At 38.6% G+C, this 13,061-nt stretch overlaps 1 protein-coding gene across 5 annotated transcripts in view; it reads right to left on the bottom strand.

The window, feature by feature from the left end:
* The window catches only part of LOC106746322, a 63,643-nt gene that overhangs the window by 40,536 nt on the left and 10,046 nt on the right, over positions 1 to 13,061 (bottom strand). For all 5 annotated transcript variants that reach the window (XM_014622826.1, XM_014622824.1, XM_014622828.1 and 2 more), the window contains exon 4: positions 2,962 to 3,139. In XM_014622826.1, the coding sequence (XP_014478312.1) occupies positions 2,962 to 3,139 (178 nt within the window). The remainder of the gene's footprint in view (positions 1 to 2,961; positions 3,140 to 13,061) is intronic.

Genomic DNA, 13,061 nt, shown 5'->3' with positions numbered 1-13,061 from the left:
GATCCACCCAGAAATAAGTGACAAACATTTTCAGTAATTGCAAACTTCAGAATATGCAGAAGGCACCGACCTCGTTCTTGTATAAAGGCCACTTATCGAAATTCTTTTATCACGAGATTCGTCCGTAACCTTATCGTTGTACCTAAATGCTGCTCCGCGATAAATATCCACCCCCGCATGCACGATAACACTCTGTCCCTGTTATCGCGGGAATAGGGGGTAGATTACATTCCCTTTCGGATATTTATACTTGGATATTTAATCGTGAAACTTTATCGCGATACTAGGTTTCACAGATGAGGATATTTGCTTTTTAAATGGGCCTTCGCTTTCAAAGGAATGAGCTTGTAGTATTGACAGAGGCACAGTCGGTCCAATATTAAAGAAGCAATGGATTACAATATCACATATTTTACCGTAAAGGGAAATGAGAAAATGAGAAATGAAAATAAGAAATGAAAATATTTTAAATGTAATTGTAATATTTGTAATAGTAATAAATTGTAAATGTAATTGTAATAAATTGTAATAATGTAATTTTAATACTTGAGAATATTTTTATAAAATTTTATTAACTAATGGAAAAGTAGGAATGTTTAGAGGAAAATATCCGATTAAAATAAATTACACGGAAAATTTTGCCCTAGAATATTCTTGACAATGATATTATTATCATTCTAAATAGGTTTTGGGTAACTGCAGCAATTTCATTTGATCGACAAGTCTTCGTCAAGTTTTTCGATACACACGTCAAAGAACAACCTGAAATAAAACTTGGTCTCCAAACCGATGCATAAAAGAAATGCTTATATAAATCAGTATCCTTCACTTTTTCGATGACAACTTTTAGAAACTTTGCTTTTTCATCAATCAAGTGCCCAAGTCTGTCGATTAATACTGTCGGATACGATACTACTTATTCATGTAACCGAAATCTACAAAAAATTACATTTTTTAAGAGAAAGGTAAAAAAGGAACCAAATACACGCGAGTAATTGTTCTTTTTAAATATTAAAAAAAAATTGTTTTTGAGAGAAGGTTATTATATATTAAACATTAATTCTGAACTATATCAATTTAATCTTGCAGTAACAGGTTTTTATTTTTTTCTCGTAATTTTTAATTACTTGTAATTTCGCAATTTGGTTAAAACAGAAATCGATTAAGATAGAAATACCTTTCATTTGTAAGACACAGAATGTGCATAGAAGAGTTAACTCGACAAATCCCACCAAGGAGGGTCGCATCTGCATATTTTAAGTACTCGTATGTTTTAGAAAAAGAAACTACAAGTCTCTGAGCTCTCATATTTATTTTGTCACACAGTCCGTTGCGCGTGAAAAGATTTTTCCAATTCGCGAGACCTTTCCGGTTGCAGTTTATTTATGAGAGTTATTCCGCTTTCCCGGCGAGATTCGCAAACAAAAATGAAGTAACTGTAAAAACGGGGGGCCTACGCGCAATTTCCGTTTAACCTCGTAAAGCGGTTCGCTCTCGAACTTAAGCGACTCGCTCCGTTTAATTTGCTAAGTGAGAGGGCATTAAAATTTGAGTGCCGGAGAGATTTATTGCGAGAAACGTCACTACAGCTGCTCGGAAATAAGAAGTAAATTGATACGCGCGTTAAAGTGAAACGATCAAAATTGAATCTAATAAAAGATGAATCTCGATGATGAAGCGGACTGAGCTATTTCGGCTTCCAGCTTCGTTAAAATTCTTACAACGGTGGAAATCATTCATGACGGAGGGCCGCGCGAATTAATACCTTATCGGCAGAAATTCATAAGGCCGAACAAGAGTGAAATAAAGTTATAACTGTTAGAATATATGCGCTCTCCGAAATAGTCTAACACGCTATTTCTATCACGTAAGGAGAGAGACGTGAGAAATTTCATTGATTCGCCCTCTTCTTTGAAGTAGAGAAAGAAAGGGATCGGGCCGACCTAACAAAGTTTCGCAAAGTTAGACTCCCAATATGTATTCTCATGGAATTTTCTTTCATTTTTCCTGAGATTGCGTGCTTGAGTGGTAACATCAAATAGAAAGAAATAGAAAGAGAAGGAGAGGGAGAAAGAGAGAAGAGGGAAAAGTGATTAAACAAGAAGGGACTGTAGGAGAAAGGGTAAAAAAGAGAGAAAGAAGGGCGGACGGCTTTAGGGGTATTGAAAGAGAAATATTTTTCAAACGCTGTCGAAGGAGACATCATGTATTTGAGATTACTACGTTTTCACCAATTCCTTCCTTCGGCGCTCTGGAGTTTATGTCGCCATACCACTTTCTCTCTCTCTCTCTCTCTCTCTCTCTTTCTTTCACTCGTTTGCTCCCCGGCTTTCGGCTTTTTTCCCTTGATATGAAGCCAACGAGATGCTTCGTTTCATCTAACTTCCTGAATCAATATTGACGTCAGGTAAGAGGAGTAGTCGGTTTCTGGAGTCAATATTTGGCCTTCCCATATCCGAAGGGGCATTGGCACGGCGAATTTAAGTATGCACATGTTCGTCGTGCACCAAAAGTCAGTCACGTGTCGCGAAGTTACGTTGTAGAAAGTAACAAGTTTAAGCAAAATTTCATTGATTCTACCACTCTTCTCTCTCTCTCTCTCTGTATGTAGCTATCGAGTAAATCCGTCGTACACAGCGTGCACCTTAAATAACAGCAGCTCCGATGTAACACTTAGCCTTACTCACCCGCAAAATAATACAACGCGCTCAAGCGCGAAGGATGTACTATATATCCCGTACATTTTGAGGCAATAACTTCCGTCGGAAGCTTACTTACCGAGTAGGATCCGGATGCAGCCGTTCGTCGCAAAGTTCTACGTATGTCGAGCTACGGAAATACCGAGCTCCGAGGCGGCTCAAGTGCCGCGCGGGGGGAAAGTAGAAGACCGGTAATTTAACGGTAACATTAATTCATACCACCGCGCGCATCGGGTGTCATAGAGAGTAATCTGTCACTCACCTGCTGCTGTTGACAGAGGTGTTGCTTCTGCTACGCCGGGAAATAATGGAATCGCCCCGATTCACGACCCCCTTGTGAGTAATACTGAACGCCCGGAGTCTGTACAGGTCGTCGCTGGCCCTGGGATTGTATGCCTTTTCCGGTAGACTGTGCACGCGGGGTCTTATGTGGTCTGGCACTGAAACGAGACGAAAAAGAGAAAACCTAGATTAATTCGAAGTCTCCAGCGAATACACCGTAATTCAATCTTTTCAGGGATCCACTTGTGAGTGGAGCCAAATGGAAGATTATAACATGATTAGGCCGGTATCTTTAGAAACGTCACGGTGGCAGACTTAAAATATCTCTCCCATCGGGAGAAATGAATGAAATGAATGAAATATTCTTCGAAACCCTCATAAAGAAAATCAATATATTTATATCATCATGAAAAATATTTTTAATATAATATAGTTATAAATTTATGTATGTTATAATACAGGGGGAGATATAATTTTAATTAGTAATATATAATAGTATAACAAAGTAATATATAATAGTATAACAAAGTAACCAATGATAATATAACTATATATAATAAATATGTATTTGTAATATATTCATAAATTGATAATACGTGTGTTATAAACTTATCATTATATTATTTAAGAATATTTGTAAATTTTATTGCTTCCGTATTCTGCATGAATACAATCTATGAAGAAGAATGATAAATATTGTTACGTGATAGGAGATTAACGTGTTTAAGAGATTGATCACGTAAAATAATCGAGAGCACGTAGGCTTGTTATTCGCGCGACAAAAAATTGTAACTCCCTTTCGAATAGCAATCAGCGTAGCTCAACCTATAAATCGATACGTGTTGACAACTAATCCGCGTTGCGTGTAGAATTCCCGTTGCGGGTAGATTCGTTGTAAATCCGACACTTAACGCAAAATACACCCTACTGTTCCATCGTGCTTGTCCGTGCAACGCAGCGCAACGTAATCACTTAGCCGGGATCATCCGTGATGCTTGCGCTTTTGTGCACCGGGTGGACCAGGTGAACACCTGTGCAAACGACAGCGTACCGACTTTTGGACAACGTTATAACGCCGCTAACATTGCTAAATAAACGACAATCGATGGTAGCTAAACCAATATCGTCAAGTTAAATATTCAATTCCATTACCGGCCACTATCGATTCAATGTCGAACTGTATATCGTGCGGTAATAATTTCGGCATGCAACTCCGGCACAGTCGATATCGCATAATTGCTGGCCAAACACGGGCGAGACCGAATTTTCATCAGAAAGTAAGCAACACGCGCGACGCACCAGTTCTGGTGATTCGAGTACTCTCGGAAATTACTTCGCGAATAACACTAATCAACAAATTTGGCTTAATTGTATCTTTCTTTCTTGAGTTTTTTCATCTTTCTTAAAATTCAATTTTTGTTTCTATTTATACACGCGTGTTGAAACAAAAAATGACCGAAAAGTTATTTAACTCCAGTTTCAGAAAGTAGAAGCTTTATTTTAATTTTCTGTAAATTATGTGACATAAGAATTAAGAAAATAAAATAACGGAACATATTTTTATTATAATTTTTTTTATTTTCACGTTTCATACCGTCAAAAAACTAAATTTCCTTTGAAATAGTACGTTATCAGATGGATTTTCTCAACATGATTACAGTTACAACGGAAGATTAGAAAATTAGAAGTTTCTATCTTCGTAGAAAAAAATTGAAACATATGTTTCATTCACAAACTTTTGCAGGACTGTCATGTACATCAGTTCGACGCAGAAAAGTAGCTTCCGAAAAGATAATTTTGTAGAAATTTACTTTGATTGTTGTCTATTATAATACGGAAACCAAACAGAGAGAAAAATATCTGATACTTGTAACACTATAATCATCGTAGTGAAAGAATTATAATCAGAAGAACCATCTTCCTAGTAAGCGTTACGTATAGTATCAATAATAATAATTTTATATGCATATTACTCTATTACTATTTTTGCGACTCAAACCACAACAAGGATATAGTTGAGACCGAAAGTAACGATAATTTTTCTCAGTGTATAATTAAGCTTTGATTTTAATCGTTACAGTTGTGATCAGCACTATAAGATCAACTAGAATTAATGGTTTAGATCAAGGATACAATTGTGATATTTGTGTACCGACCGGTGTAATAATTGACAAGTTCCTAAAGAGAAAAGAAAAGAGATTATTTCTGATTTCAAGTTAACACAACTAACTCTTGTCAACTGATTGTAATTAGCGACCCTTCCTTCTTTCCCAAGATTACTTACTTCTCGTGTATAAAAAGAAGAGAAACTTAATAGTATTGGCACTCATCGATTACGAGCCGAGCGTCCCATTGTTTGAAATGCGAGAGGCAGGGAGCGGTAATACGTAAGAGCGAGCGCGAACGGTGGGAGTAAACGTGAAAACAAGAGAAGGTAAGACAGGGGGTGCGCATATACAAATGAGAACGGCGCGAGCCCTTTCCTTTCAAGCATTTCGCTATTTCGGATAACGAAGACGAAGCGAGTCGCGTGGGCGCCCGCTCGCCGTAATTTATCACCGAAACGTGTCGACGGGCTTGGATGATTAGGCGGCGGGAAAAATTGCCGCGGCTTCTCTTTGTCGCGGGAAGAATTACCGCGAGGGGCGTTCGAACGTCCGCAAGGCGCCGATAAATCCCCGCGAAACCTCGCTCTAACGAACGTACTACGAGCGGAGGCCGCAATCAGTTAGGAGGCACCGCATCAGCGGCGGGATCGTCGTTTCGCAGGAATATAATTTCAGGAATCGCCTCCGATCGATTCGTATCCTTTCGGGCGCGCGAAACGACGACACGCGTAATTAACCGGGCGCCCAATTATCGGATGCGTGGCCTTCGCGCACATTACAAATATGCGAAAGTTTTCCAAACGGATTATTAACAAATTCGCACGTTAAATTGCCATTGTCCCGAGCAATTAGCGCAGCGAAGTACAAATTTAATCGCGATACGCAAACAAAAGTTGACGCGGACAATTCGCCATTCCCGTGCGCGCCACAAACGCTTTTAAATCCAGTCGAATGAATCCAAATCGCAAATTTAATAATATGTCAATTCAGGCGGGATATAGGAGAGAAAGAGAGAGAGAGAGAGAGAGAGGGACAAATCCCAACTGAATATTCTCGTCTAGATATTGCATATAATAACGACTTCATATTTTATATTCTTTCGCAATTCTTTCGCATACCAATTTACGCATCTCTGCAAATTTCTCTCGAATTGAAATTCCATAGAAATAAAATTAACTATTACTTGACGTACTACACAAAAACTAAAGGTACATTACGTGCCGTACGGGCAAAAATTATTTTCCATCACTTCTAATTCGAATAAGAAGAAAACATGGTAAGATGACGATTTGCTCATTTTTCTGAACTATTAACAATTAACCAGTCGTTTAAATACAAATAATCCAACTCATTAGAAGTTTTTAATATTAATAAACAGTTTGTTGTAATTTGAATTTGTCAACGACAATAATATACTAAGAAATGTATTTTTTGGATACATCCATATGTAATTTTATGATATTCTTTCAAGAATTATATAATGGATATTTTCATTTTTTCTATAAAATTACTGTATAATATATCTATAAATGCATATAATATAACGTATTACTTTTTATTTCTCATATTGCAATTTTTTTTAAGTCTCCTAGATAGTCGCTGCAACTGTCCTTATTTGATGACGTTAGAAGCAAGAAAACACATGTCAAGAATTCTTGCGTTTTACGTTCAAATAAAAAGATATACTCATAAAATGACATTTCTGATCGATTTAGTACACTTGTAAAATTATTTTTCGCCTGCATAAAGAATTTACTTTTAACTTACGTAGAAGAACATATGAAGATGACGAAATTGAAAAATTCTCAAGAAATTTTCATTAAAAACCAAATTCTAATATATTTATAAATGTTTCAGTTCATGCGGATGATAGGCAAGGCTTTAGGCTGCTTCAGAAGAAAAATTGATCATTATTTTTACGTTATTATGAAAATGAGGAAAAATTCTCATCTTACCCTCTTTCCGCTTTATCAATGTCTTGATACTTTTATCACAGACACTTCGCAAATTGTATTCGCATCTAAAGCATCACACGCGTTTTCTAAAGCAATCTTCGCTTTGGATCGAAATTTTACACCGAATTAAAAATATCTCGGACTGCTCGGCCGAATCAAGCTAATCGATGCGCGTTTCTCGAAACTCGAGATGTCAATTTTCGTAAAGTCAAACCGACGAACTGAGTAAACGCGCAGGGAGAATCGATCGGCCAGCCGGCCGTGTTTTCGCAAGGCGCAATTAAACCGCCCGTGTTTAGGACCGAAAATGAGCTCGGCGGACTCGTTTCCGATTTGCACGCCTTCCCGAATGAATGACATCACGAGCCGGAAGAACCGACCTAGCGCGTACCAAGTCGGTCATTAGTTCTTAACGAAATGATTTACAGGATCGTTTATTATCCTTACGACCGCGCGAGTTATCCGTCCTGTACTTCCTATTTTATGCATTCTCGTTTACGCTTTCTCTCTCTCTCTCTCTCTCTCTGTTTTTCTCTTTCTCCGCGCGACACGCGCAAGTGACATAAACAAAGCGATTAATATTAATAAGAGCAACTAGGTTATTGCTCGAAGAAAGCTGCAATTTTTTAAATCGGCCGCGTTCGCGCTTTTACGGCGAAGGCTTCTCCGTTCGACTCGCACGGATTTATTGCGCGTCGTTGGCAGCGTATCAAGACACACGTGTCTTTCTGCGTTTGCATTAAGAACATAACGTTTGTATATCGCCGGTTCAGTCGTTACCCAAAAACACCTGCAAACATTTTCTTCATGTATTTTTGCGCCAATTAAGTCGCACAAAGTGTATGACACTTGAACCACGTGGCGCAACGGAACAACGCATCGGCCTCTCGACATTATTAATTTTTTCATTATCTGACATCGATGTTGTACGTTTTCAATCTTTTGTCCGAATGTTTATCCCTGAAGAAACTTCTGCATTGTTTTCGTCGGATAAGATTATCCTACGGACGTTTCGGAAAACGTTCGTCTGCCACGCTGTTGAAATTTCTAATAATATCTCGTTTGTGAAATTGAAATTCTCGCGTCTGGTATGTTCACTTCGACATGTGTCTGCGTAAATTTTAAACGATAAACGTTGGACGCGAGATACAATATAAGGTACTTAAAATATATTCCGAGCAATCGACAACTTGTACATTTTATTAAGCGATCGCAATGAAGAAGATATATATTTATGACTTGTATTTTTTTTTCGATTTTTTACTGATTTTTCACAAGCTCAAACCTTTCTACTCCCCCCTCCCCTGTCCCCCTTAAGAAGTTTCGCCGTAATATCGGCTTTGCGTTCGCAATTATATCGTAATATTGTTGCCATATTCACTTTTGAATATGAATATCATTCAAAAATGTTGTAACTATTAAAATCGCACGTCGCGCTTGTATGTTGGGGCGCATCGAAGGGGACACTCCAGTCTTTAATGTAGTTACACAGTTCGACAGGGCACTCGAGAAGTTCCGAGTCTCGCCGGCGTATCTAATTAATCAACGAGGTAGCTGAAAGTTGGAAAGCTCGTTCGAAATAACGATAAACTCCGCCATCTCCGATAGACATGCAGATGATGGCGCGTACGTGACTCGCTTCGAAAAGAAAGTTACAGTTACACGCGTGCGTTTAAGTGCGTAAATTTATTACATAATTAGTGAAATTAATTAGATGCGCATCGCGTATCGCGCAAACGTATGTTGCGTTACCCGGTTTAAACGAGCGCGTCACGTTGTTGATATTCGTTGTCAACGTGTGTTACATATATCGTTCCCAGTATACTGGATCTTTGCACCAACTGATATTTCTGTCATTTAAGAAACAGAGTATGGTAAAATCATTAGTTTTATCACACGTATTCGTACTTTATTGTGGAGAACTTCTAAAGCCGCGGATCGATTTCGGTTGCGGACACGGCGTTGTCGTGAGTGTTCAATTCTTTGTAAAATATTAGAAACTTGAGTATATCGAAAATGCTAGAGCTAAAACAAAACAGGTAACAACATTTGATAGAGGACTGCACCGATAAAACCGTATATCTATGTGCAGATTGTTTCAATAAAATACCACTCGATTATAAACGCAAAACGTTCAAAAAACGTATTTGACTTGTTTCGTAATGTACGTTCTGTTTTATTCCACAATATCTTGTTTGTTATTCTACAATCTTTCAGTAAAAATAAACTTATTTGTTTCGTTCCACTGTTTACATTTTACACTTTGAATATTCACTTTTATAATAAATAATTTATAATACGCTTTTATAATAAATAATTGTCCCATTCACAAAAAGAAGCATAAACGAAATAAAAACAGATTTATCAAGGTCTACATCGTGTACCGTTTTCGGCGTACGCGGCGTGCGAAGTGAAAGTCGCATTTATATTCAGGAATAATGTAATAAGAAATTGCGTAAGATCGACTACGAAACCTGAATAGATTTTGAAGAGCAAACATATATATTCTCTACCGATGTTCTACGCGTTCAATCTCTGAAACAGTAAATTCTGACGTTCCTGCAAAAATCGGTCGTGATTTAATGATGTATAAGCCCGGGGCGTGGGCGATTCGCCAATTTACCACATTTTCTCGCGCATATTTCACGTATTCTGCGTGCGTGCGGCTGATATTAAATATGGATAGAAAAGGAATTTATCCCTCGCGTATGTAAAAAATCCGGCAATCGGGAATACAGTCCCGTGCGCGCGCGCCGAAATTCTGTTTCGCTGGAATCCAATCTTGGAAAAAAAAGGGGGGGGGTTCACGGTGGACGCTGAATAATAGAACACGCTTCGATGGAAACGAGAGATTAAACGACGGAGGGTAGAAAATATCCTCCGCCGGAGATTCTTCGCGAGGAGCGGCACAAATCTTCTTTAGTTACTTTATTCCATTACAACGCTAAGGGAATTTCACTCAGCGCGAAAATGTGCTCTCCTTTCAGGATATCTGCGGACCCTCGAATTTCGGACGAAAGTTTCGAGCAAAACTTTTTAAATTCTCACATTTGGGCTCCGCGGCCGCCGATACGCGAAATATTTTCTCAAATGTCAGACTCCGCCTCCGTGTCCCCCATGTGTCCGTCAAAACCTTGAGTCTCTTACGTCCTAAAAGTTCTCAAGTGTTTACTTTTTCATAGAAGTCAGTCAAAAGACTTAAAATAAGTTAGCTCACAAGACTCTGTGAAGTATATGTCGAACGGCTTACTCATAGCAATATTTTCCATCGTAATGAAGTGAATGAAAAGTAACTCTGACTTACAATAAAACTTAAAATAAAAGACTGACTAATCGTTTCTCTTTCTCTCTGACTTACAATAAAACTCTTTCTCTCTGACTTACAATAAAACTAAAGACTCTGACTTACAATAAAACTTAAAATAAATACTTTTTATAGTAGATAAAAACTATACCGACTGATCAATATGGGTTTAGGTTATTTTATATTGTTGCATATGTCTCCGTTCTTATACTAATAATAATAATTAGTATAACCATGATCTTATTATTAATAATGTTAATTAGTAATTAGCCTATATAAACATCTCTGAATAAACAAGGCAGACACAGATATATGTGTTTATTGATGTAATTTTACAAAACGCCATTTGGTTTTAAAAAAGTACCTACTAAACGAAGAATGGGACCGCGTAAGGGGGACGCGTAATTAATTTCCGGCGCGTTGCTGCGGCTGAGTACCTGGGTAATCCGACGCGGTTTGATGCGGTTTCCAAGTTACGCGACGGTGGATAGCATATCCGATCAAATCAGGATCGTTTGCGACGACGCGAATAGCTCTCGCGTATCCGAGGATAAAGCCCGGCAAATTAAATTACTTCCGTCAATTTAAAACGAACGTTATATCACCGATGAGTCTTCCGGCTGGTAAGCGCAAATGATTTGGAAACTAATCGAAGGTGTACACATTGAAAAGCAATCAGCTTCAAAGCGATCCGAACTGTTTTCATTTAATTTTCATTTAATAGGGAAACGAGAGAAAGAGAAACGATTAGTCAGTCGGAGAAAAATCGTGTTAGCACACCGTAATTGGCATAACAGCCTTAATAAGTAGCCGTAACAAGTTTATTAGGATTTTCTAACTGCATGTATTATTGATTTATCGTTTATTGATTATTCAAAGAAGCGGAGAACAATGAATCCGAGTAACTAGTTCGTCCCTATAACAGACTTCTAGTCTAGAAACGAATGTAAATAGAATGTAAATAGGAAATAGTCAAGTAAAAAATACCAATTATCGAGCACGCCCTTACATCCGCAAGCGTGCATGAGACGCGATCGTCTCTCTCAATGTCGCATTTTTACAACCTGACAGCTGTTCAAATCAGTGCGTTACGAATTAATTCAACAAAAATTACAGAATATTAATCTTCTACCGAACAAACAGTTCGCATAATGTCTGCGTGCGTGAAAATTAAGCAATGTTGGCCCGCGTCATTAAATACACGACTGTTGGGACATTACCTTAGCAAGAAAATTGCACCTTATGTTGAGGCTGTTCGTTGCCGATTAACGTATAATCAGCACCTGTAAGACGTCGCGACATTCACCGGCGGTGAGATTGAACTAAGCGAAATTGATTTCATACTCGGCGCACGTGATATTAAATCTGAATATTACCGTCTTAAACTTCAAGCGCGGCGATTAATTAAAGCGTCCGCCTCGCAGACGGCAGCGGCGGTGGTGCAACGGGACAACTTTCGCGTCGCCGCAGAAAATGAGGAACTTCGGGACCTTCGAATTACGTGCTCCTCCTCGTTTCTGAGAATACGAATGTACGACCGCCCGCGTCTTGTCGCTCCGCCGTCCGCGAGAGAGAAAAAGCTTGCGCGCGCGAGGGAATTTCGCGCAAATGAAACCTCCTCCTCGCGGATCGAGGTGACACGAAAGTAGGTCACCCTTTGGAGACCAATTACCGCAATGGTTACGAGAGACACCCTTAACCCCTTTGAATCAACTCGTACCTGCAAATTTGACGCGTGCGACGGAAACGTCGTCGCGAGCCATTGCGCGTTGCACGCTCGCGCGAGCCCGTCTGTTAAAGCAGTTGGTTCACAAATTCGTTTTCTCAGAGATCTCTTCAAATTTTCACGGAATATTAATCGAAGCAGGATCTATATGTACGTATGTAAAGGTAAAGGAAAATTGACTATACTGAAAATGAGGTAATTGAAATCAAAGTTAGTACTATTTACGTATATCATCGCATAATTCAAAAAGGCTACTTTCCGATATTCTCTGCCAGTACTGAAAATCTATAGTTCATGTTACGTACGCTATAGATTTTTAGTACTGATAGTGAATATTGGAACATTGCCTTCTTGAACGAATATAGCCAGTTCAGGAATAGAAAACAAACCTGTTATCTAATTCATTGCTCGTGAAATTAGAAAAAGACTGACCGCTCGAAAGCTGAGATATTTGCTAAAATTGGCACTTTTTACAGCCTTTTTACAGCTCCTTGAAAAAATTAGCGTGCTATTTTTAATTTCTATTTTTAATATCCTCTGTAGTTCTGAAGGCTCGGCAAAAATCGGCCCTTTCTCATTTTCTCGCGGATTTTTCCGGTTTGCTTGATAAATAATAAATTTACGAGTGACCTCCTTGATGCGTCACTGAAAATACGGCACTAATGGGTGATACATCCTTAACTAGGGACCGCGTTTTAACCTTTTACCGGCCTCATCAGATGGTCAGAGATTATCGTAAAATAGCAAATATCAAGGCCGCTTTACATTTGCATGATATATAAACGCGGAGCAGTAATAAAATAACGGGTCGCACAAATGAGAACAAATATCCTATTAATGGCGATGTAATCGCGCTGCATCGCCGCGTTCAGTTACAACCGGCATGTAAAATGATACAGAGGAATAAACAGTATAGTGTGTCAAAGATAGTATACATACACATATACTCTCTCTCTCTCTCTCTCTCTCTCTCTCTCTCTTTCTGTC

This window comes from Dinoponera quadriceps, unplaced genomic scaffold (genome assembly GCF_001313825.1).
Source record: "Dinoponera quadriceps isolate SergipeBrazil2010 unplaced genomic scaffold, ASM131382v1 scaffold566, whole genome shotgun sequence".
Classification (NCBI taxonomy): Eukaryota; Metazoa; Arthropoda; class Insecta; order Hymenoptera; family Formicidae; genus Dinoponera; species Dinoponera quadriceps.
Note: the sequence above shows the minus strand (reverse complement) of the source record. Positions and strands in the feature narration are given on the sequence as shown.